Raw genomic sequence first — 25,220 nt, 5'->3', positions numbered from 1 at the left:
AGGGGAACAACATTGATTGATAGTGAAGACTTCATCAATCGTCGGGAAACCACAGCCACGGCGGGCCCAAGTTAACGACGATTGTAACGACGAAAAGTTGTATCCATCCACCAAGGCATGTCCTGTGTGGCAACAGCGGAAAGGAAAACTAACTGGGAAGTAGTATGGAGTGCCCTGCGGTAGCCTTGGTAAAGCGATCGGTCGACCACTCTCGAACAACACGAGAGGTCGTTGCCATTACAATCTCGTTGCCTTCCTGCCTGATAGATGAGCGGATGAAAGTGCTCGAGAGCAGAGATATCGCCGCACCCCGCTGCTGAACCCCATTTTCTCTGCGCCTTGCGCCTGTTCTATCAAATGAGAAGAAAGCAGCAATACGGACAGTAAATTATCATATAAAAAATCTCCCCCTTTTCTGCTCCCAAACAATGCGCCCTTCCCTCCGGAACTGCAGGCCATTGTGCTGATTTGAAGTCGGAAAGAGCAGAACAAAAAGGCAAAAAAAACCCTGCTCCCAAGCTTTATATTGTGCCCTTTCTTGTGCCAAGTTGTCTATCTTAATGCGCTCGGAGGGGGGAGGGGGGGGGGAGGAGATTGGTGAGGACCGGAAGGTGGTGGCGGTTGGCCAGTAAATCGATCGCCATTAAAATTGATGATGATTATTTATCGTGTATGAAGAAAATCCATTTATTATAATGATACGGAAAATAAGGAAAAGCCTCGTCTCCATTGTGCAGAGTGCGTTTTGTTCACAGTTTTGGCGAGGGTGTACACACACACACACACACACACACACACACACGTACAAATACGTACACAAAAACCGAAGTAAAGAGTAACAACGAGAGCAATCGGGGCGATTGCTGGTGGGTAGCGTAGATAGAGAGAAAGAGAAGCAGGAAGTGAAAGGTGCGGAATGAAAACGGTTCGTCATTTATCACAATTTTGCCACGGATTTTCTCGCCCATGACCGCAAAACGATGCCTTCTGGCTGCGAGAGTGGACGAGATGGAAAGGAAATGGGTGTTTGTAGCTATGCTTGTGCATGTGTGTATCTGTGTGTGTGTGTGGGTAAGTGTATCTGTGTATCCACCACAAGGTGATGAAAACGTTCAAATGGAAAACGAGCATCGCGCGGCAAAGCGAGCACCCGGACGATGGGCGGAGGTCGAAATCCGGAACCGTTGTTTGCCAGCCGATAAAGCGAGAACAATGCGCCCGCCAACTTCAAGTGAAGATCGCGTGTAAGTGTGCCTGGCCTCCCCCCTTCTCCCCCTCGCCCTGTGAGTCCGCCTGCGTAGGCTGGAGATGGGCTTCCGGTGGTGTTGTTTACGATTGGAAGTGAAAATAAACAGCCGAACGGTGAATGAACCGTGCGGTTCCGCGTTTGCATTCGTGTTACGCACCGGCGGATTTACTGCGCGGGCATGGATGCTGCTGCTGCTAACCCGTAGGCACTGCCCTTTCCCCCCCCCCCCCCGTTTTGCGCCAATCCGAATGACAGACTCGCCGTCGTCATTGTCGTTGCCTGCAGGACCTGGCCCGAGCCCGGGTCTGGCATCCATCGTTAGGATGGAATGGCTGCCCCGAAACGAATTCCACGGAGGGTGGTAAATTTATTTCCGTTTTGCCGCATTCAATTACCGAAGCGATACGTTAGCGATTTTCTTTTCCTTCCCGTGTGCGGCACTGGCGCGCGCAAACCACCGCAGGGGCAAAAGCGTGCTTGAATTCTTCGGCCCGCACCCGGCTGTTGCCGCCGGTCGTTTGTTTGTTGCGTGTGGTTCGCGTGCGCGCATTTTCGATTTCGCGCCTAAGCAATGGGCCTGTTTGGCGGGAAGCAGTGGGCGGAAGCAGTGCTTCAATCATGCCCCCTCCAACCCGCCCATCCCTTTTCCCCGTGCTCCGCTCTGGTGCCTTTATCTGTCCACCAGCAGCGGGAGGGTAAAGAACGACACAGACTAAAAACCCACAGCCACATGAATAAGTAATGAAGCGCGCGGCGAGGATTGCGAATGGATAAAGTTTTTATCCCAGTTGGCCAAAAGATCACTCACTGTCGAGGTGGAGGGAGGAGGTGCTGGATGGTCGGGGTCGCTGGCGATAGAAGCTTTGCGCCTCGTGCACTTGTGTCCCCGCTTGTTGTTTGGTTCAGATGATGCGTTGATGATCTTTTTTTTTTTGTGTGAGTGTAGCTTCCCTTGTGTCCCCTCTCTCCTGCCCTTTGTATCTCTCTCCCTCTCACTCACTCTCTTTGTACTAAGTAGCTTCGTTGAAAATGCTGAACGTGTGACACCACGGGCACGGGCACGGTCTATAAAATGTAAAACTTTTTAATTGCAATATGGGGACCCATTGCGAGATTGGCGGAAACCAATTCCAATTGCAATAAAACTTTAGCCGGGTGCCCGGTTTTAGCCACCTCGCTCTCCGGTAGCGGGTGCCAGTTGATGAAGCGCACAAGAGAACGACCAACGGTGTGTGGAATGTTAACACGCAGGCGAAAAAGCTTCCCAAATCGACCAACGGACAAAGCAAACGGGACGGGACAGGCGCAAACCAGCGCGAGGTAAAACCGTTGACCGGGGATGAGCATAAAAATTAACGCACCGATGGGTGACAGCTTCGTTACCAGGCCGGGCAGCTACCTTGTGCCCTCCGTGAAGAGCAGGACGAGCTCCGGTCCGAAGTTTGTGACTGGCTGTGATTATCTCTGTTCGGGGATGCGAGTGGATGCTTTGTTCTTAAGTAGGCGGCGGTGTTTCCTCCATCATCACGCAAGAACTAGCGAAATGTGTGCTTTGTGAGCGAGGGCCGGAAATGGACACCCTCGGGACAGTTGTAGGTAGTCGGTTTTCTGTGTGTGTGTGTGTGCATAGAGGGAGGGATCGATGTTTTTTTTTCCTATGACTGTGACCAATATTTGTGTGTCCCGTTGGTGATTGGTTCACTGTCCTTCTGAGAAGCATATTTTCGGCTCGATGCTTTTTGGAGTGCCTCTTTAAACAAACCCACGCGGAAGGGGCCCTTTCTATATTTGTTGTTTGCTGTTCGAAAGCGGCAAAATGTTTCCGGGACAAGTTGCTCGGGAAGTGGGGCCTTTTTTTTTAAACAATGTGCATCGAATGGCATAAAAATATGATGAAAATCTTGCTGGTCGCCAACATCGTTGAAAACGAATTTCCGGAAATGTGGGCTCCAAAAAACACGGGAATGTGTTTTTTTCTTCCGAAAATCACTATCCCATTACTTTGGCTTATCCTTTGAAAAATCCGGGTTTCACGCGAAAATGCGATTGTTTACGATGTTGATGATTTTCGTTGATTTTTATCTTTTGATTATGCGAACAGGATTTTCCCAGTTGAGACAAGCAAATTTTATCATCTCGATTATTATATTAAGATAAGGGTAAAAACCCTTCTCTGGCTCACAGTACCGGGCTAGGCCAGTCCAGGTTCTAAGATTCTCTTGTAGTATGTATTTATGATTTTATTTATTTATTTAACTTTCGTTTACTTATGTGTAACGTGTTACGATTGCAGGGCCAGATGCATGTACTTAATGTCATCCAAACTATCACGGGAAAGTTGAAACGGGAATCTAATTAGAAAAAATCGATTATGCGTTTAGAGAAAATAAGCTTTCTAATGAGAAATAATTCCTAACAACATGGTCTTACAGGTACAGTTTCATCATAAGGTCAAATAGGTAATAAGATGTCTACAACCAGCATTGTAGACATCTTATTACCTATTTACATCTACACTACACATTTACATTTACATTACATCCAAATAGGACTGTTCGAGACTTTGTGGTGTTTAAAAGTTGACTTATTCACTGGTGATTATTAAACAAAACTTTCCAAACGCTGTACGTTAAAGAACATAGACGCCACAATCGTCAAAGGCTGAGCAACGAAAGAACATAAATGTTTCATTTACCATACCCCATCCTCTTCCAACTGGTGGGTTAACAGCAACACAGTCGCGTGATTTATGAATATCCTTTCAGAAACCCCTCTTACTCGCAAAAAGTGCAAGGCCGATGAGAAATAGTATATGCCAACACGTCTCGCACCGATCATTTGTTGAATAAATGCTTTCAGATCGATTTCGGTCGTCGCAAACAGCAAGCGACCGTTGGTAGAGGATGCTGCACACCACCACCACCACCACCACTACTAGACCATTAGCCAAAGTGCAGAGGTTTCCGGAAACCTGAGCGGCATCGGTTATAAATATCTCACTATTACCGACGGTAATCACCACCTATTTTGTTGCTCGCACCGATTTGCGAGCGAGCGAGTGTGCGTGCTTCCTTTTTTTTCCTGCCCTAACACTCGCCTCCCTACCATCCTACCCCAGTCTTCACGCATTTCGCCCAACCCACACCTCAGCGCTAAGAAGTGGGCTCGACCGGATGAGATGATCATTAAACCCACACCCACTAGCGTGGGAGGATTCATCTTGGGCGATAAAATAAATCACCCCGCTTTAGTGGAAGTGCACTCGATATAATGCTACTTTCGGGTGTCCATTTTCATCGAGGCTACCACCACCGAGCCACCGCCAACACACGATGCGACAAAGTGTTGGAACGCTTCTCTCTCTCTCTTTCTCTCTCTCTCTCTCCTACCCTTTTATGTTCAGCCGACCGGTAAAATAAAATGTACAATATATAAGCAAGCTCCCGCTTGGTCGTGGCGCGTATTTCGCGCGTTTTATTTCCCGCTTCATGCTATCATTTATCTTACGGGCGAAATAGTTCATGAAAAATTTCAAACCCCAGCTGCACTGGAAATGGCGTCCCTTACGCTCACAGGCCTCATCCCAACGGAACCACGGCCCCGGAAAACCATGCACATTAGCGTTGCAGCAGCGACCAGTGGCCCCGGTTTGCGTCAGTGAATGTTTGTGGTTCACACTCTAATGGGAGCGTCCCAGGCAGGTTTGCCGGATAAAAAGTCCTCCAGGAATAGCTGTGCAGACACACATACGCGCGCGCGAGAGGAAGAGTGGATAGAACTTATCTATTGCCATTGGTGCATTTGACCATCCAACGCTGCCTGGTGAGTGTTGTTTTCTTTTGCTTGCATTGCCCCATTGCACTTCCGGCTCCGGCTTTCAGATCCGAGGGTACACATTCCGCTATGCCCGCTATGTGTGTGTGATCGGTGTGGCATCGGGGGCAAACACATCGAGAGGCCGGGCAGAGGACGTTGATTTAGCGTGCATTTGTGCATGGCTTTGGTTTGTGCGATCGCGTCTGGCGTGTTTCCCAGCTACAGCCATTTACCCGAAGCCCTGAGTAGATTTAAAGCATCCGTGCGGGTAGTGGCTTAGTGCATATAAAGCGTGAAAAAACGTACTATCTATGGTGCCGAGATGGAGATGCTTTCTTTATGATCGGCTGAGCTCGGGATGGCGATAGATGCCCCGATTGATTGATTATTCATGAATGGGCAAAACCTAGCCGACCAAGCACCCGGGCGGGTGCTAACCAGTTGTAGAGTGAGCTTTAGCGCAAACCACTCTCAGGTGGCTCAGCTGTGGGGCCTCTTTTTTCCTCCAACAAACAAATTAAGCTCTGGAATGTTTGATGTTAGAGTGAAGAAGAGTGAACTCAATCCTAAAACAAAAACGCTTCATTTCAAATGGCTGCTTCAGGGAACGTTAGCAAATTTCTAGATCCCAAAACAGAGCTTAAAACACGGCCAGCTTAAGTGCTAGAAAACTGTGTAGCTGTGTCATTCTGTTTGCCAAATCTTCACTCCAACGGCGTCGTGGTCGTTTCCCCTGCTCGTTATCGTCGGTTTCACTTAATTCGAGCCGATTTTGAGCCATCCCACAAACGACGTACTAGCAAAACTCCAACCAAACACCGAGCCCACCGAACCACGGCGGTTTTCTATTCTGTTCGGTCAAGCGAGTCGAAAGAAAAATGTATGTGAAATAGCAAAAATCTTCCACCAGTCCACCAATAGCATCGCGTGAAGGAGTCGACCCCAGCCTCAGTGCTCAGGGTCACTCATCGTCGTCACTAGGAATGATCTGGGCTGTTTGGAGGATCAGGGCTACAAACGGGCTGGGAGGAAGAGGCGAGTGGTGCAAAAACTTTATTCATCTTCAACCATTTGCCCAATGACTGCCTATACCGTTTTTCTCTTCCCCCGTTCTTTTCGAAAGCGGCCCATACCATTAGACTGGTCAAATTGAACGGTCTGTTTATTCTGTGCAAAAGTCTACACCACCCTTGTTGAATCCTGACTGGAGAAGTTCCTGACTTCCAAAAAAAAAGCCGTCCGCCCCGTTTGTGTCTGTATCGATTTGTGGAGGACCTCATCGTCCCATCCTCTCGGGGCGGTTGAGCGACTGGGCGCCTCCATCGCACACAGCAAACAACAAAAAAACTTCTCCCATCATTATGCTCCATCAACCGTCCAACTCTCCCTCGAACACAATGGCGAGGTTGTCAGCGAGATGCACTGAAGCGTATTTGTGTGATGACCACATCATCGGAGAAAATTTGTTTACATCGTTAGGAAAAGTGAGTGATAACTTTTCTCACCATCATCGCACGAGCTGGCTCGGTGCGGTACCATCCGACTGTTCGTTAGAAGCGGCTAGCGACGAACCAGCCCGAGCCACGTTCGTCCGGGGCGAGATCAAGAATGAAGGCATGGACACAGAATAAAACACGTAGCCAATGGGCTAAAGTTGGACGTAAAATTAGGAAAACATGCTATTTGATGTGCCGCACGACAGGCGAGAACGGCGACCAAACTGCCCCCGAAGCTCTACCGAGGAGAGCGACAACACACGCAACCGGGGAATGGTAGAAGTTTTTTTTTTGTTTTCTCCCAACGACTCGTTACGACACCCCCCCCCCCTCACCCCCAACGAGGGCCAGCTGATGGAAATAAAATATATTGCAACAAAAACAAAACACATTTTGCGAATAGAGAAACGGCAGGAGATACAGCACTTCACAGCGCAGCGGGATGCTGCGGATGGGCGAGAGGGGAAAAAGTTTTTCCACCTTCCTGTTTGCCGTCGCTTGTTGCTTTTTGATGCTTGCGACGTGTGGGATGGTCCACCGAAAGGACCGGGAGGGTTGCACTGTGCCGAGCCGGTATTAAACGCAGTGTGTAGAGTAAGAGAATCAAAATGCAAACAAGTTATGTCTGTGTCTAGGCAAACTTAATTGTGAGGATAAATTAATTGTGCCAGCGAGCGCAAACGGTGGTGGTTGTTTGGCTAGGTGAAGCGGCAAGCGCGCTAGTCAGGTGCGGTTTAATGAGATATTTTTAGTGCTTCTACCATAACAAGTATTCCTCATAATGGGTCATTCGCAAAAGTGCGAAAGCATAGCAAGAATTTGAATTTTTGGAACAGATTTTGTTTTTTTTTGCATCTTTGCTTTTTATATATTTTCTGAGAATTCGTAAGAATGAACAGAAACACGACCATACATATTTCAATTGAACTTTAGTTAAACTTTAGCTTAACAAGTATATTAATAAAGGTAAAAAAATAGTATGCTGCTTGCTGAAAAAGGTATCGAAAAAATAATTCATATTTTAATTTTTAATGTTTGCTATTTATTCAATTCTTATGTTTACTTAAACCATTTTCAATACTTTAAGCGCCGCGTTATATGAATTCGTATGACGGTTTTGCTCACCGCTCAGCTTTGTATCTGACGCTCAGAGATTTTCTTGAGAACAAATGAGGTAGGAGAGAGAGAACGAGAATTACATGTGCTACACCGCTTATCGCAATGAAACATAAGAGTGATAACGATCGCACGAAAAAATATCGCTCTCATTGCTCGCTTGCCATGCGCTTAGTGCTCACTCAAAACCCCGATACGGCAAAATCCAGCGGTCAAAGTGTTAAGATAAAGTATGTAGCAATTGCATTCAAAAAGTTCCAAATTTGGGGCTTATCACCATACTAGCTAGTTTTTTTAATGGTGTGTGACAGTTGGCGGCTGAAATCATGTTAAAACATCATACAAAACCATATGCTTGGTTTGTACAAAACCATATGAGCTTCAGGCTAGATTATTTTAGCCTGAAAAAATGTAAACAAACGTCGATTCATCGCAGACTTGATCAGGTTAGATCATGTATGATTGATTTGATTTATGCTGAATCTTGAGCATTTTGTCAAGAAAGGTTAAAGCCGGATGCTTTAAAATGTATGAAAAAAATATATACAAAAAATGGAAAATATTACAGAAATATTACGGAATAAAACCGTAAATATTTCAAATGTATCTTTGTCTCTACACAATTTTAGAAATTCCCATATGTCAACTGTCCAATAACTTAACTGTCAATTGGGTATGGAAAATACACCCGTATGATGAATATTGTTCCACTGACAGGATGAAATTTCAGAGCGCAAACTTAATCCAACAAAGGGGCGGTTACAAAGATTGCGGAAACAGATTGGGTAAACAGAAGTTTTTTGTAAACAACTACTAACCAACTTTGTTTCGTTAGTAATAGGCATTTTATGCTCTCTGTCTACAATACGCAATATAAACACAAAACCATCACGTACATCGAGCGTATTTAAAGCAGTAAAGTACTTTTTGCACAATTTTATTTGGATTCTAAATTGACCAGATTTTCTCCAAACAGCGTCCGATACTTACTCGCTGTTTTGTCAAACGTATCCCGTAAACGGAACGATCAAAACCTCGTCTCATGAACCGTGCAAAAAAAAAAAACAAAAATAGCTCCTCAAAGTAGGCAAACGCCGTTTTATCACGTTCTGTTCATGATCGGAACGTCTCTCTCCCTCCCCCCCCCCGCGTTCACTTTCCATCTAAAATATGTTTTCTTCCATAGCGTATCGTACCGAAGGGCTGCCCGGAAAAACAATAGACGATGTTAAAATAAAAATAAATGATGGCAATTTTTAAGCTTTTACACCATCATCCGAGGGCCTTCCCTTAACCCCGTGGCGTAACGGTTACGACTGCAAATGTGTCACCCGTTGTCGTCCCTTTAATGTGAGCCGATTTTTTCTTCCGTTTTGATGGCAGGATTTTCCCACACATACCGTTACATACAAATGCTTACCAGTAGTGTATGGGCCACTCTTTTTTTTTCAGCCGCATCTCATACTGGTCGGGTCTGATGGCCTCGTGGGAAATACTTATCGTAGCACAGAGCAGCGGTCGTATGTGAAACCGTCGGCACCATGGGCAGATATGACCCAATGGGTATAGCGGCAGTTCACGGCAGCAATAATCGGGCATCGGAACGAAAACAACTGGGATGCAACGTGTGGAAAAAGAAACAGAAACAAGCACGGAAAAGGCTGTAACTGGGAAAGCTTTTCTCCGGTTTAAAAATGATGCTAATGATACTGCAGCAAAGTGACAGAGGAAGCGACAAAAATCCTCCTTTTTTGTCAACAGCAAACATCAACAACAGCGAGCAGCGACAGTCATGGTTGGATTGTCCTTTCGGTGTGGATGTTCTGTTTTGTAGCGATTCCCTTCCGTCACGCTTCCGCCTATTCCTGATTGTGTCCGGTTTATCTTGGAACTGTTTATTAAATTTACGGAAAATTAGTTTTAATGTGAAAAGATTACCCCCATCGGAATAGCGCAGTGCGGGATGGGTGTGGAAGAAGCTTTTGGTTTTCTTCTCTCTGCCTTTAGGAAAAGCTTCATGGTTAGAGTGGTTTTTGTCGCGTTTTTTATTATACCCAGAAACTCCGCCCCTGATTCGTTTGACAGAGACCAAGAGTCACTTTGTGAAGTTATGCCCGCTTAGAACAGATTCCGAAAAATTGGTTTGATAAGGTAAATAGCTATGTCTCGATGTGTTTTCAGGTAATCCAACAGCTTCGGGTAAGACAGCAAATCAACGAAATCGAAGCGATGAACAAAAAAAAAAAAAACAGATAGGGTGAAGTGAGTGAAAAAAAGAGCACCTTTCATTGTACAACTTCTTCGGTGGTAGCGGTAAGGACACCTCTGTCTGCTGTTGCCTTTTGAAACCATTGCCAATGGCCCCAAATGGCCCTTCCCCTGCCTTGATGGAAACAGCCCGCGGGAATTGTTCTAGAAAGGTGAAAGTTTGGGCAGTTTACTTGTTTGTGTCAACAGCCACCCGTCCAGAAGCACCCTCTCGTTAGCAGGTTCCAACTTCTGTCTCGTTGAAGAGATACAGAGAGTGAGTGAGCGAGAGAAGAAGAAAAAAAAACACAAAACAACTCCCACAATATCGAAGAACGAAGAACGAAAAAAAACCCCAACTGCAAAACACAATCAAGATAGGGTGGACGAAATGTGCGCAACTTACCGGTCCTTTTTTCAGCTTCATTAATTGCTATATCCTCCAGGATCGTCGGCTCGGAACGACCTTTCTGATTCACGCTGTACGCTATCAGGTGCAGGGTCGGTGTGTAGGCTTCGCTGGGACTTAGTTCTGTGACGGTTCGGTTCGGGCGTGTGCATGAAAGAGAAAGGAAGGTAGAAACATAAACCGAATCAGCACAACAACAGCAACGATTCAAAAGCCAGATAAAGGAGGAGATTGGTTGCCTTGGAGAAAAGGATTCAGCTGAATGGGTTTACAAATTTCAGTGTATCGTTTGTTTTCGTTGTTTTTCTTCTGCTTATTGCTTTTAAAGCGTTCGTTGTGCTGCGATGTTTGATTGGTGGTGGGAGAGGGGAGACAATTTTAAGCCAAAAAAAACAATGTGCCTTTTCGCTGAAGCATGAAGCAGCACATCGATTGGAAGGGAAATGACCAGAAATAGGTTTATGACTGTTTTGGTTAAGGTTGGTACGATGGTATGTTCAGTTATTGTTTGCAATTTTGGGGTATCAGTATAGGGCATTAAAAAGAGAGTGTAGTATTTTCCTTCGAAGCAAAAGTGATACTTGGAGTGTAGTATTTCTTGGAAAGTGTCTTAATAATTCGTTGGAACAAGCTCGAAGCAAAATTCCTTAACAAATGAAAGAAGATATACAGTAATTGCTAATCCACATGGCTATCATAGCTATGTTATCTACTATTCAATATCGTTTGTGGTCATTCTGCTTTTCCATAGTAAAACAGAAAAAAAGAAAAAAATAAATAAATTGCTTATAATCACTGGTAATGTATTATTCTTATACAACCATCACTAGTTTATATGCTACAATTTTTTGATGAATGATTTGCACCTCAGATTTCCGTCTTTGACTAAATCTTTGTGATAAAAATGTCCATCTTGCTCCTGTCGAAGATGTGGCAAGATTAGTTTGCAGTTTCTGCTCAAGCTCCATTCCAAGACTTTTACCAAGAAGGATATTTTTGTTTGCTTAATAGGATAGGGTTTTTGTTTGCTTAATTTATATAAATATTATTTCGATAGTTTATTTCATGGTTTTTGGAAAAAAATATCTAAAAATATGGCAAGAAATGAGAAATCAGCTACTACCACACAACTATTGTTTTCTAAGTATTGCAAAAGCAAATTCAATAAAATAACTCAGAGCAAGAAAATTTGCTATAAAATGTTAATAAAAAGTATGATAGGAATTGCCGAAACATCAAATTTCAAGATTTGAAACATGTTGAAATTAAATTAAAGAAACGAACTCTCAAAAGTCTTTAAAAAGCTTACTTCACACTTTAGTTGATTAAAAGAACCTAATGGAACTAATTCAAAATTGATTGCATGAACATATGAACACATCATACGTGCTTGAGCCGTTGAAACAATCACACCGCCACCAGGCCGAAACCGAAAGAAAACTGGATAAACGTACACAGCACGGCAACGGAGGGATAAAGCAAAACGCAACAAAAGAACCTAATCTTTGCTGAAATTCCCCGCCCCACCGCTTACCAGTCAGGTCGATCCGGAAGAGCGGCACATCGTTAAGGGCACTTGTGATGTTTAGGCGCAATTTGCGCGTCCGGGAGTCGTACGCCTCGAGAAAAAAGTGCTGCGGCAGGCCACCATCGTACCCGGCGACACACTCGAGCTCCATCATGGTGGGCTGCAGCTCGTTCCCCACGGAAGCGGAGTGGCTGCCACCACCTCCGCCACCACCAACGCCGCCACCAGCGTCCCCCGGTCCTACGTAGTGATGCTGATGATGCTGATGATGATTGCCTCCGTAGGAAGTGGGCCCGTGTCCGGTGGCGCCATTCACACCGGAAAATCCGCCACCGTAGCTGGCGAGGGAGGCGGCCGATGGTGGGGCGGGCGGGGCCAGTGTCGATTGGTGGCGTATCGTTTTCGATCTTAATTGCGATGCAATCGGTGCTGCTGCTGCTGCTGCTGCATTGCCCGGCGTGTGATAATTATTTCCACCCCGGGCTCGATCGTCGCTGCTGCTGTGCTGCAGATGCGAAGGCTGATTGCTGTTGCCTTCGCTGCCTCCGCTGTTCGTCGCCGGTAGGCTGGCGTTGCTGAAAATTTCATCATCATCATCATCATCATCAAATAGAGCTCTATTTATTTCATTTTGCACATTTTCATTAAATTGCTGTCTGCCTGTCGGACTTACCGTTGGTGGGCGGTGGTGTACCGGCGCAGTCGACTTCCGCGCTGTTGCTCGGTCGGATCGTTGCCGACCGCCGACGATGCTAGTACGGCTGCCGAACCGCCCTCGCCGAGCAGGACGGCCGTCGCCGTGTTCAGCAGCTCGGTGCGGCTGTTCTGCTCGTCGCTCGTGGCCGCTTTCACCCGCCGCCGAACCATTTCGAGCGGCTGGGCGGGCAGAGGGCGCGGTGGATCGGCAAGCGGTTCCTTTGATCCGGTTCCGGCGCTGCTTTCCTCCCCGCCGTCCGCGGTTAGGCGAGCCGTATCGGTGTCGCGGATCGAAGGCAAACCGCCACCGGTGCGGTTACGCCGATCTCGACGGTTCGAAACCGCGCCGGAAGCTTTCACCGCAGCGGACGAAGAGGAGGAGGAGGAGGAGCGCAGCGAGGCAGTGGATGGCCCGGTGGCGCGGGAACCGGTCGCGCCGGGGTTGGGATTTTTCTGATTAAATTTCACTGTAACATTCCGCTGGTCGGCCGGTGGCACGTTCCGATCTTTAACGAATTGCGGCACAATGTAATTAGTGTCCCGATAGTGCTGACCTGGATGCCGACCGGCCGGGTGGCTGCTCGGCGGATCGCCGTACGTGTACGAGTAGGCGGATGCTGACGCGGCGGAAGCATTCTGGCTGTGCTGTGGACCCGTCGGCGACACTAGGGTCGAGTAGGGCCGCAGGGTACAGTTGCGCAATGGGGCCGGCTTGGCTGTGGGAAAATAAAACCGAAACGTGAGCGTTGGCGTTTGGGCGGGGGCTGGAGGTCTCTTTTAGTTTGTTTTTTTTTTCTTGGGATTTTGTTTACTCTGCCTTAGCAGCGTAGAGCGTGGCCGAGCGGGAGCGAGAAAAGCGACGCAATGTTTGTCGTTCATCTTTAGCGCTTCGTCTTCGTCGGGACGACAGAGCGGACTAGGTACCGTCATCGGGGCACCGTTTGACGTTTGCCGTCAGCAAGTATTGAGGGATTTCGAGACGAAGCAATGGAAGCGAGAGAACGAACGAACGAACGTGTGGTAAGGGGGGAAATTCGGTCCATGCCATTTCGTGCATTCAGCGCAGTAGCTTTTGTTGCTGTGTTTCTTCATGCTCCCTGCGTCCCATTCGCTTACACTGTCAATCAACGATATCTTGTTAAACTAATGAGGAAACGTGATGGAGACATTTCCGGTCGCGTTACGTTTGGTTTGTTGGCGGCGGGTGGGTTTGTGATTTTTATTTGCAATTTGTGGGAAAGCATGGTTCGGGGAAAATTGACACAGCATTTTAAGGTCAGTAGCGATGTTGGTGTTTGCAACACTAGCGCAACATATTCTTTTGACTATATTATATTCTTTTCAAAATAATACGTAAAATATTCATAAGCTCCTTAAGCTAACCCAATGGAAAGGTAAATAGCTTAACTGTGTTTAAATTTGCACATAGTTCTAAAATTATGTGTTTTTGTTTTAAAGAATCTGAAAAATTATGTACAAAGCTGTTATAGAAAAACACTTCGTCGATAGTGCAAATTGTCCACAGACCACAATCGATAGCAAAATAAAAACTAAAAGTACCTTAAATCAGAAATGCATAAAGTAACAGTATCCGATAACCAAAGTTATATCAAAGTGGTCTCAAGCTTCAAAATCGATAAAACATATTGATGTGGCGACAAAAAGTCAGACTTTGCTCGCTCCGCAACCAACACCCACATGCGACAGCGTGCTTGCTTACCTGCCGGTACTACTTGAAACAGGCACGGTTCGACCTGCTTGCCGATGGAATTTTTCGCCCAGCACGCCAGCGTCCCGTACTCACGCTCACTTTTCGGCGTGTACAGCAGCTCGTAGATCGTTTCTGCAAGAAGAAGAGTGCAAAAAAAAAAACAAGAACAAAACTCGATATAGTACACACGGTACGGCACAGCCCATGAAGCGGTGTGGTGTACATGTAAACTGCATCAACCTCGCAGCGCGTGACTCGATAAGACTCGCTTTCACAGCCAATCACTGGGTGCACCGAGCGCCGGGCCGAGCAGGGCGAAACTCAATCAATGATCGAAACGGTGTCGGCGCTGCACAGTGTCACCAGAACCGAGTGTGGGGTAAAATAATACCGTAAAAAAAAGAAAAGAAAACACACGACAAAACAAAGGCACGATAGGGGAGCCCGGGAAGCGGCTGGCACGTGTCTTACCTGAGTTATCCTCGTCCGCGTCGTACCGGGACTGGGTGATGCCCTCCGGGTGGAACTCCTGCAGCAGATTGAACTGACCGCTGGCCACCTCGAACCGTTCGCCGCTGTTGGAAAAGTTCCAATCAAAGGACACGTCTAGTGGGTCGGCCGCTACGTGACACGGTACCGGAACGGTTTCGTCCAGCGATGCACCCACGATCATGATACTGTTTGATATGCAAACCGGTGCAACTGGGCAGGAGATAGAGAGAAAGAGTGGGAGAAAGAGAGGGTGAAACCGAAAAAGAATATAAAGTAAGGTGACTAAATGACTCCCGTTCGGTTGGCTGAAGATCAACCGCGCTTGTCGCAAAGTTTCGTACAACAATGGCACAACTGCATGCACGCCATTGTTTTGTAAGGAAATTGTGTGTGTGTGTGTGTGTGTGTGTGTGTGTGTGTGTGTGTGTTGTTGTTGTTGCTTCTTCGCTTGTTGTTATGCCGTCTGGTTTGTGAAAAAGCGAAAAAATTAATTTATTCATTTTTATTCATGTTCCACAGTCTTACTGCCGTTATTATGCTACTACTGCTGCTTCCGCTGCTGCTGCTGCTGCTGCTGCTGAGGAAGATCGATAAAGTGCCTGCAAATGTAACAGCAGTGCGAACGGGTGTTCTCGAATGAAGTCTGGAGTATGCGGTAGAAATGCAACCCCACGGAAAGCTCATTGGTGTTTGCGGACTTTACGACCACCCGGTGCGTTGGAGCACAAGCTTCCGCCTGTCCGCCGTAAGTACGCCGAAAGATGGTCCCCGGGCCGCTCACGCTCACGTGCGCGCTCTCTCCGAACTTTGTTCTGGGCAAGCGGGCGCAACACGCAACACGACGCAGTGTGTTAAAGTGAATTTTACGATTATGAATAACACCCTGGGGACACTCCGGGACGACGGGAAGAACCCGCAGACTATTCAGATTGGGGCAGAATTCTACGACAGCAGCACAGGAGCCTGTGCGCGGCGGGTGTTCTACCACACTTTGGCCAACGGATACCAGGGCCTGCCATGGAATGGGCTAACACCATGGCGTTGTGGCTGCTGCTTTGAAGACAAACCGGAAGCTGAGAGTAAAAATGAAGTAAGAGCAGTAATAGAGAGAGAAACAGAGAGAGAGAGAGGGAAAGAGAGAGGGAGCAAGAGGAAAAACACAACAAACACAATCTACATAAAAACAACTCGTCTCGATCGTAGCGGTGTTTCAAGCTCCTGGTTGAAAGCTGTTGCTAGAAGCAACGTGCAGACAACGCACGACACACCACACGGACGACGCAGATGATGCCGGGCTGCATACCATTTGCCGGTGCTGGAATGTGTCTTGCCGACAGGCGGTAGGCGCGCGGCGGGAGGGCAAAGTAAGGTCCAAACAAGAAAAAAAAAAACAACTGGCATCAGTAAAATAGGCGACTCGCCTGTAAATGTTGCGGTTTCTAGCGTTACGCCGTGGAACTCTTTGCGGAGTGTTTCGGGACGGGGCAGGGCCACCGGCAGGACAAAGAATAGCAAACTTCTCTGACAGCTTCATGTACGATTTTGGAGCCTCCTGGTTTCTACCAACCCTTCCCCTGCTAGAACTAAACACACAGACCCCTTACATGGTGAAGTACTGGGAAGCGGGGGGAGAACTGGTGTTGTTGTTTCGAGCAAAGCAAACCGGAATTAAAATTTGCACCAATGTTCAACGCTGCCCCGGCGGCAGCGTAAGGGGCAAAGCGTGGCAGGAGCAGAAATCCTCGCGCGGGCTGCACTCGGGATGTTTTACAATTAAATGTGAAATTCGCGTCGTGGTTAATATTTATGGTGGTTCGTGTTGTTAGCGCCCTGTTCTGGCGAGAGCCGTTTGAAAAAGTGAGCTGTGAGGGAACAAAGCAAAATTGAATAAAAAAAGAAGGAAAAGCCCGAACACGAAACAAAGCCCGCACCGAACAGTGTGGCCCTGGGAGGTAGCGTGGAGTGGTTTGGTTTTAATTTTCTCCAAAGTGCTGCCCCTGTGTGTTTTGTTCCGCGAGTGTGTCCGTGCCGCGCGAAGTGAGGTTATTTGTGCTCGGCTTGGGTCGAAGGTTTTTGCCGCGGCTTGGAGTTGTTCCGTTGCATGCAACGGAACCGTAAGCATTAAGTGAATCAAACCACCCGACATTAAAGCATTATCAGTCGCACGGGATGGGTGTGGGTGTAAATTGTCCTAACAATTTGATAAGCAAATGAGGCAAGCTGGAACGGCGCAAAGCAGGCGGTTTATTTATTGCTCGAGGATGGGTTTTGATGAGTGTGTGCGCAAGGATAGCGCGCTGAGAAGTGAAGTGTTGTGGATTGGTTGAATACAATACTGCTGACGCCTAGCAGACGTAATGCAACTCCAAAAGTCCGAAAGTCCGAAGTAAGACATTTTCGAAGAAACACTGACACAATTCCAAGAAATACGTCCAACAGGCTCTCCCGAGCCACCTCGGATGCATCGCTGTAACACGCCAAGGCACCGAGACTCGTTAGCCTTTCCGAATGAATCATGGCTAACCACGTGCTGGATCAGTATCGGGGAACTTTGTCCCAAAAACTGCTGCAGCACTACCGGGCCAGAGCTCGCCCGACCAGGGCCCATGGAGCTAATTACTCTCCTCGGAGTTTGCACACAGAACCCAGAAACTTTACGTACATGTGTGCGGTCAGCCCTGAAACGGCAAAGCGAACTTATGGTTTACTTCCATTCTTGAGCAACGATACCGACCCGATGCGGCCATGTGAGACATCGGGATGTTGCATGTTTGTTGGTTGCACAGAAAGCACAGTACAAGAGTTTAACAAATGTTCAAACTTTTCCCCAAACCTCTTGCGGGACACACTTATCAAGACGTTCCGGGGCGGCAGGAGTCGGCTGTTGGTTGTCGGTGGTGGTCCAGCACCTCCCGTGATGCGACCCGGGAAGTTCATAATCAACCCAGCGCAGGGTAACAGCTGGTCGTGTATGCGCGCGCGCTCCTCTTAATATCTCCCGGTCCTCGGGGGACTGGGGCCTGGGCTGTGTGGGAGTGTTTGGAAGGGCCAAAGCTGGCAGTTTTGTTACTGCTGCTGCTGCTACTGCTACTGCTTCAACTGTTGTTTTTAATATAGTTATGATTGGTGGTACACAAGGGAGTGTTCAGTGTCGTTATCCGGTTGCCCGGTTGCGATTAGAAGTTGCTGGTGTTTCGTGAAACAGGCACGACAACGGTTTGGTTTGACACTGGTTGTAACACTGTGTGTGTGTGTGTTTTCAGGAAAGGAGAGATGATCATGTCGCACGTTCGTTTAGCATCAGTTGCAAATTTTTGGTTAGCTGCGATTTCGGCCCAGCTCTGTTTGTGGCCTTAACATTGCTCACACATTTGAGCTGAAGTTTACCGTTTCTCTTTAAAACTTATTGCCGAATATGATTTCCTCATAAACACGTTCCCAACGATGAGGGATTTAGGTGGTTGTAAAACACAAAATTGCAAAAAAAAAATATTATGAGCTTTCAACATACTATATTAGCGATAAGCAAGGTCCAACCCGCGGGCCAAATGCGGCCGGCACAACGTTCAATCCGGCCCGCAAAATAATGTTCCTAATTATGAAAGACGGGAAGAACCTACCCGTATATAAATTACTGATCATCTTTGAGTATCACATTTCATTGCGTCGAACTTTTCCAACTTCTACTATCATACTATGGATAGAAGGAATCATCAATATGGTCGAACTCGAGGTTACATTTCTGCTATCCAACCTTAACATTGTTTCACCACAATGAGATGGGCATTTGAAAGTAGAATCGAAGATTAAAATAAAACTCAATGTTGTTTTTACGAGTGCGACGATAACACATTATTGCTTTTTACGCGAACAACGATAGAACCTTTTCGTGAACTAAACATTTTGATAGTTAGCTAATATACTTTTTTCGATAAATTTTGGGTTGTTAAGGCTGTTGTACCTACAAAAAAAAATATCGCTCATAATGTTTGCGGCATTGCAGGTGGAAGTAAGCAAGAAGCGATATAACTCTGGCTATTTTGTTATGATTGATCACACTTTTGCGCACTCTGTCGCCAATACTTAACTGATGAATCTTAACTATTTGATTTTATAGTAGTGAATATCAATTTTGGACCTTGTTTTGATGACTATAAAGTTATCCTATAAAGTTATCCTAACTGTAATTGATTTCACTTGTTTAACCTCAAATATTTAGTATTAAAAGGTGTATCTTGTTGAAAAGGAAATCTTACTGAGTAAAAATGTATTATAACGATTTATAAGCAAACGACTGAAGAAGAAAACAAAATTGATCATCAATTAGGCATGAAGAATATATTATGGTGAATTTGGTAAGAACGTTATTAATATTTCAACAACTATAGGTAGCAATTTCAGTTTTCTTATTGAATACGTGAAGCATCAATTAGCATTAAGAAATGTTACTTTTTATTGTAAACCAGTAGAAACTGTCATGATACGGTACATACTATACACTTCAAACAACGAATCATTCAAATGGATTTGCTAGTGCACTGTACGTCACCCTCTAACCAACCGCTAGGCATACTCTTTGAGAGAAGCAATCATTATTATTTCGTTGTTAAGTTTTATTGCACAGTTGCTACCATCTACTGAAGCAGTCAGAGTGGTAGAAGACCCGAAAGAACCTGAGCGCTCGTTAATGAGAATGTTTTCACGCAGTTACAGCACATCCGTTACACTTCACTGCACGGACGTACGCTCTGTGTGTGTGTTCTGTGTGCTTCCGCTTTCCGCTACGAGCAAGTTTAATTTTTATGTGCCATCTGAAGCGTTTGACTTCATCCGTCGTTGTGGAAAGCTCAATGCACAACATTTCGTTTCCTTCAGCGTTGCGTACGTGGGCAAAGGATATTACACTCACAACGAGCATAAATAATTTTTCATGGAATGGTTTGATAACACCCTTGCCCGACCGTCCAATCACCATAGCGGGGATGATTTTTAGCTGAAAGATTAAAATCACACCATCGTCACATCGCTGTGACCGGCTTTAGGAAACTACTACGGCGTTCCGTGCGATTGGAGTCTCATTTTAATAACATCCATTTTTGCACCGATACGCCATCGCCATCGGTCTTTGATGTTATCCGCTCTCGCTGAACGTTCCTCGGCTACCATTTCAGCTACCATTTCGCTCTATTGTGACAATATTTCACATCAATTTATGAATACGAGGAAAAGTTTTCAAGTGCAAAGGCACAGACTACACAGCGTGGAGAAGATGAAAGAAAGAGAGAGAAGAGAGAGAGAGAGAGAGAAATAGAGAGTGGGAAGCAGAGGGGGTCGTTGGTAGACGAGCGGGTTCCTTTCGGTCCCGGGACGGCTTTGATCGGCCTTTTGATGTGTCAATGCAGCAATGGAGTGCCCTTTTAATTAGTATATTAAACCTCTACCGAAGTGAACTGGCAATCAATGGCGCATCAAAAACGGAGAGAGATATGAAGAGAGAGATAGAGCGAGCGAGAAAGAGATATTTAGAGAGAACGAGCGAGAGAGTGTTCCAGTGGAAACTTTGTTGCCTCGTTTTGGCTTATGAGTTTTCTTCGTAATTGTTGTGAGCCGGCTTTGAAGAGGGCCCGGTTCAAGCAGGCTACCAAACGACGGTTCGTCTTGCTAGCCGGCTTTTCTGTTTTGTGAAAATTTTGTGCAAAAGTTTGTGTGCACATCGGATCCGGAACCGGATCAAAAAGCTAAGCCTCCATTCGCACCAACCTTTCTTCTTGCTACCCCTTCGAAACCCCTCACTGGTTCGGTATCATTTCCGTTTTTGGATCGGTTTCCTCTCTCTCGCTCTCTCTCTCTCTCTCTCTCTTCGAGGAAACGGTACAGTGCAACGGTACAACTGATGTAGACCGGGGAATCCTTTCAGAGTAATGACGTCTTTCATTAGTCAAGAGCGTATGATGTTGTTGAGGTTGTTGTTGTGGATGATGATGATGATGATAGGGACGGTTTGAAGAGAATTCACCACCCATGCCCTGTCTCCGGCATGAACGCGATCAAGCACCATCACCGATAGCAATTTCCTCGTATTATGGGGTACAAGATATCGAGTTTTAATGTTACTTCCCAAGCATTGTCTAACGAAGCGCCGCACGTAGAATAGGATGTCGTTTGAATATCACAAAGTACAGTTTATATGGTACGAGCGCTCATTATGCGCCTGGACCGCGATTGGGACGATGGGTGGCAGGGAAGCCACCGTTTGACTTCCTTTGCCTTTCAAGCGCGGCTGTTCGTGCGGCGAGGGAATGCATATTGCCGTCGGTGTCATTGTTGCAAGCGCGAAACCCTGCCCATGCGCACGGTATACTTACAGTGTATTTTGAGGGCAACCGGATCGCTTTGCGTTTCGCCACGATCGTTGGCCGCGGCACAGGCGTAACTGCCGGAGTGAAACCTTCCAACACGCTGCAGCACCAGCGACCGCGTCGAGATGATGACACCGGAGGTGACGTTCTGCGTGACAGGTAGACCCTGGAGATGAAATTACACCAAACGAAAGGGAAAAGAAGGCAATTAAAATCGGATGCAGTGTACGTGGAACAGGTAGATTATAAGCTTTTTAAATAAAACGTTTTTAAAATAGAACTACACATTACAATATATTGTTAAAACCTAATTGTACAAAAAAACAAACAGATAGCTGGATGAGGAGTTAGCCACAGGTAAACTACTTTGGAATATGGATTATAGATCAGTTCCGGACAAAATTGCAAGTTCAATTATAAGTTAATCACCATGAAGATTGAAGGTAATTAACAAATTGACTTCATAGTTTTAGCAAACGTATCGCTTTTTTAAATCCTAGAATCGGTATGAAAATTCAAGCAAAGGCTGTAAAATAAAATTCACTTGTGATAAGGGTTGTTAAAGTTTTAGAATCCAACCGAATATGACGTGCATTTTAAAGGTCGCTTGAATGACAACAGCTAATTAGTATCGATTGATGCTAGGCAAATTTCCGTTGTTGCAGACCTCAAACAGAGGAGCTTAAGATGCAATGGGATCCCAATGTTTGGGGAAAAACAAAAGAGATAAATCTCAAAATCCATCACCATCATCGTTCTTTAATCCCTTACGAGCACCACTATACGTTATCTGCATCGTCCCGGTGTGGAATGAAGGAAACGGATCATGTGTACGAGTGCTTTCTGCCGCTGATTGAATTCATCTCCGAGCGCGTAGGCGTTAATCCGGCTCCGCTCAAAAGCCCTAGCATCACGTTTCATTTATGCTCTAGCAGCGCCCTTTAGCCGAACTCGGGCAGTTTCTGGGGCGAGTGTTTACGCCGTTTTTCCTGTACCGCCCGATTGCACGCGTGCCCGTTTGCCCGAACGTTTCATAATTGAAGCTGGTTTCACCCTTTTCGGATAAACGGTTTTTATCATCCTAATCATCGCATAGCAGCGCAAACACAGTAAAGCGCAAACGAAACAATTCTATCCGGCTGACTGATCTAAACTCCCGGGAGAAAGCAGCAGGGGTGAGGAAATTCGTCTTGAGGTGGGGCCGTACAAGAAGCAACAACAGCAGCAACAGCAGCAGCAGCAGCAGCAATTATGATAATCACGGCACACTGGCATAATCACTGGTGCTTCCGGGTTTAGGCGTGGCAGAGGAGGCCCTTCCATCCCTCGTGCCCAGCCAATCTATTAGCTTCGAAATGAGGGAGAGAGAGAGAGAGGCGGTGAGGGTACGGCGTCGGTGTACATTTATTTGCATATTTTAATGAATGAATGATGATTTTAATTTGTGAAATTGTGCTTTTGGTCGGCTTTACACGAACCGGGCTTCAACATCAAACGAAAGCGTACGGTCGGATTAGGGGCAGTGCTGGTGCCGGAAGCGCGCCGGGAAGGGATAGTGGTGCTTTTGAAATCGGTGTTCCATTCCAGTGGAATGGTTTCGGGTCCAAGATGACCGAACGGCAGACGTTGCTACCGAATGATTGGGAGGGAAGCGGTACGCGCTGCAGGGCAATGGGATTTGTGGTTTCAGATTTGATCAAGCCCTACCAACCGGAGTGCGGTTGGTTTAGCAAAACCTGGCCCTGCCAGCCCAGCAGCCGCACCAGGCCACACCAGACAGACACGAAACAGGTTCGCGCGAGGCAGACGCGGAGGAACGTACCGAAAAGGGGAACCCATTTGTGGGCTAGCGAAGCCCAGCTTCTGGCTTCTTAGCTCGCTGGCTCCTTTACGGCCGACCAGACCCAAGGCAAGAGCGTATTACGGGTACAATTGTTTGAGATATTTTATTTACGGACCACGCAGCATTATCCGGCGCCCGTCTTGAAGGCAACCCGCCCGCTGCTGGCAAAGTACGATTATGCACCCCTTTTACCTGCCGGTGCCCGGAGGGAAAACCAAATCGTCGACGATTCGAGCGATAAAACCGCTGTCGATATTGGTTCTTAATGGCGAACGGAATCTGCTTAATAAAATTGCTTTTCCCCCGCCGCTTTCTGCCCGTCGAACGCTGCGAGTGGGTGGTGTTCATCCGTGTGTTTAGGATGCAAATTAATACCAAATGCTGCCGCAAGTGCTCCACGGCACGGCGTACCGGACACTGAACCGTACCGGGAGCTGTCGTGGCTACAATCTGTGGATACAAATAAAGGAGAAACAAAGGATGGAAGGGTGGAGCGCCGGTCCGGTTAAGAAATAACTTTAATTAGATTTTCAATATAATTATCCAGCTTTTAAGGGTGGGCGGTGCGTTTTCGTCTTCTTTTCCCGGGGCTGATAATTTCTGCCCCAAATACGGTTACACAAAAACGGGATGAGCGTGTACTGCGAAACGGACCCGGTTCCCACCGGCTAGGGATAGTCTGTGTTCCGCCCACGGTACGGCTAGTAGCGCTTGTATAGTGCACGATGGTTCATGCTGCTTTTCTTCGTGCAAATGAAGCGGCCGTTTTTTCGGCGATGGGGATTTTAATTAGAAAGGCTCTGCTGCTGTTTTAGAAGACTTTTCAAGGTAAGAAAGGCTTTGGCTTTGTGGTAGGTAACGTTAGAAGACAGGGAGGATTTAAACAGATTTTATCATAAATGCTACTGAATGCATAAACAATCGTTTCAGAGCATTCTTTATTCTCATTAGATTGTAATAGTACAATCATCATTCTATGTTGACTAAATTTAAATGCTTTAGTGACGTTCGTGCAATAGTGCACAGGTACTTTTTGTATAATAACTTGGTCAAATGCCGTACCATATTGTTATAGGCCGTTCCTACTGAATAAAAGAAGTAGTTTAAGGTGCTTTTACAATTCAATACAGCTACCAGGAAAAGAAATCATAAAACGAAACTCTAATATAATGCAAATATCTAATATATGCATATAAATATAAGCAAAATTGCCTTACTTACATCAAACATCATTTGCTATTCAACACTCAAACACAACAGCACCATTCTTAGCCTAATGGCAAAATAATGTTCAAGTGTGCCACCGTTCGGTCCTCCTGCTTTCGGTTGCGCGGTTTGTTCACCTGGTCATTTGCAATCTTACTTCACTAACAAAGCAATCTCTATCAACAATATAAATCTTTAGGAGCTTTTCATTCTCCCAAACAAGACGCTTTCCTTCCGGCTATCTCTCCTATCTTTAATCCGAACGTTCCGCCGCTTTCTCCCGGCAGGCGAACGTTCCACACCGGTGGCACACAGGGCGAAACGGATGTTGCGAAGACGGCAGCGTAAACCACCGTCAAACGGTACCACCACCACCACCACCACCGTACCCGCTCACCTTCTTGACACTTCACGTGGTGTGCTGGTGCGTCCGCATCCACCCCAGCCCCTAACTAACCCCACAGGAAGTAAGGATTTCGGGCAAATGGGTACCATTTGAAGGCTTGCTTCCGGGCGTCCGTGCCGGGCACGCGAAAGAGGAAACATATTAAAATCCCATTAAATTCACATCGAGAAAATATGATGCCATTATGTTTCTCGGAGCAATTTATCTCTCTTAAGCTGATTTCATTCAATTTCAATTTGATCCTTCAAGATGACGCGATGCCGGCGCTGGGCTGAAGGCTGAGCCGTTCCGCCGCGGTTGTGACTTTGACAGTTTGTGCACGGTGAAACGATCAACGGCCAAACGAGCGCGCATCATCATCGGCCGCACGGGGATGGCATTCGCGAAAGAACAGTCGCAAAGCGGAAAGCAAATTTGAACGCGAAAAATAAAAGGGGAAAAATGGAGGAAAACCCCTAAAAATGATGGCATTTTGTGTTCTTTCGTAGTGGGTGCTTTTTTTCTCTCTCTCTCCCCCACCTTTCCCTTGCCTTTTTTTTTACGCCACACTTCAAGTGGCGGCAAGCTTTCAACCCCATTCTTCGTAATCTTAACTGAGTTATATAAATGGAAATTCTTAAACAGTTTGCCGCTACGCGAGCGCAGC

General features: G+C 46.4%; 1 protein-coding gene across 3 annotated transcripts in view; it reads right to left on the bottom strand.

Annotated features, from left to right (window-relative positions):
• Window positions 1-25,220, bottom strand: part of LOC121588918 — a 137,898-nt gene that overhangs the window by 13,911 nt on the left and 98,767 nt on the right. For all 3 annotated transcript variants that reach the window (XM_041907369.1, XM_041907370.1, XM_041907372.1), the window contains exons 11-16: window positions 21,126-21,285; window positions 14,740-14,970; window positions 14,278-14,400; window positions 12,535-13,273; window positions 11,868-12,436; window positions 10,331-10,456 (exon numbers count right to left, since the gene is read on the bottom strand). In XM_041907369.1, coding sequence (XP_041763303.1) covers window positions 10,331-10,456; window positions 11,868-12,436; window positions 12,535-13,273; window positions 14,278-14,400; window positions 14,740-14,970; window positions 21,126-21,285 — 1,948 coding nt within the window. The remainder of the gene's footprint in view (window positions 1-10,330; window positions 10,457-11,867; window positions 12,437-12,534; window positions 13,274-14,277; window positions 14,401-14,739; window positions 14,971-21,125; window positions 21,286-25,220) is intronic.

This window comes from Anopheles merus, chromosome 2R (genome assembly GCF_017562075.2).
Source record: "Anopheles merus strain MAF chromosome 2R, AmerM5.1, whole genome shotgun sequence".
Lineage (NCBI taxonomy): Eukaryota > Metazoa > Arthropoda > Insecta > Diptera > Culicidae > Anopheles > Anopheles merus.
The sequence above is the reverse complement of the archived record's forward strand: the minus strand, read 5'-3'. Positions and strand labels throughout refer to the sequence as shown.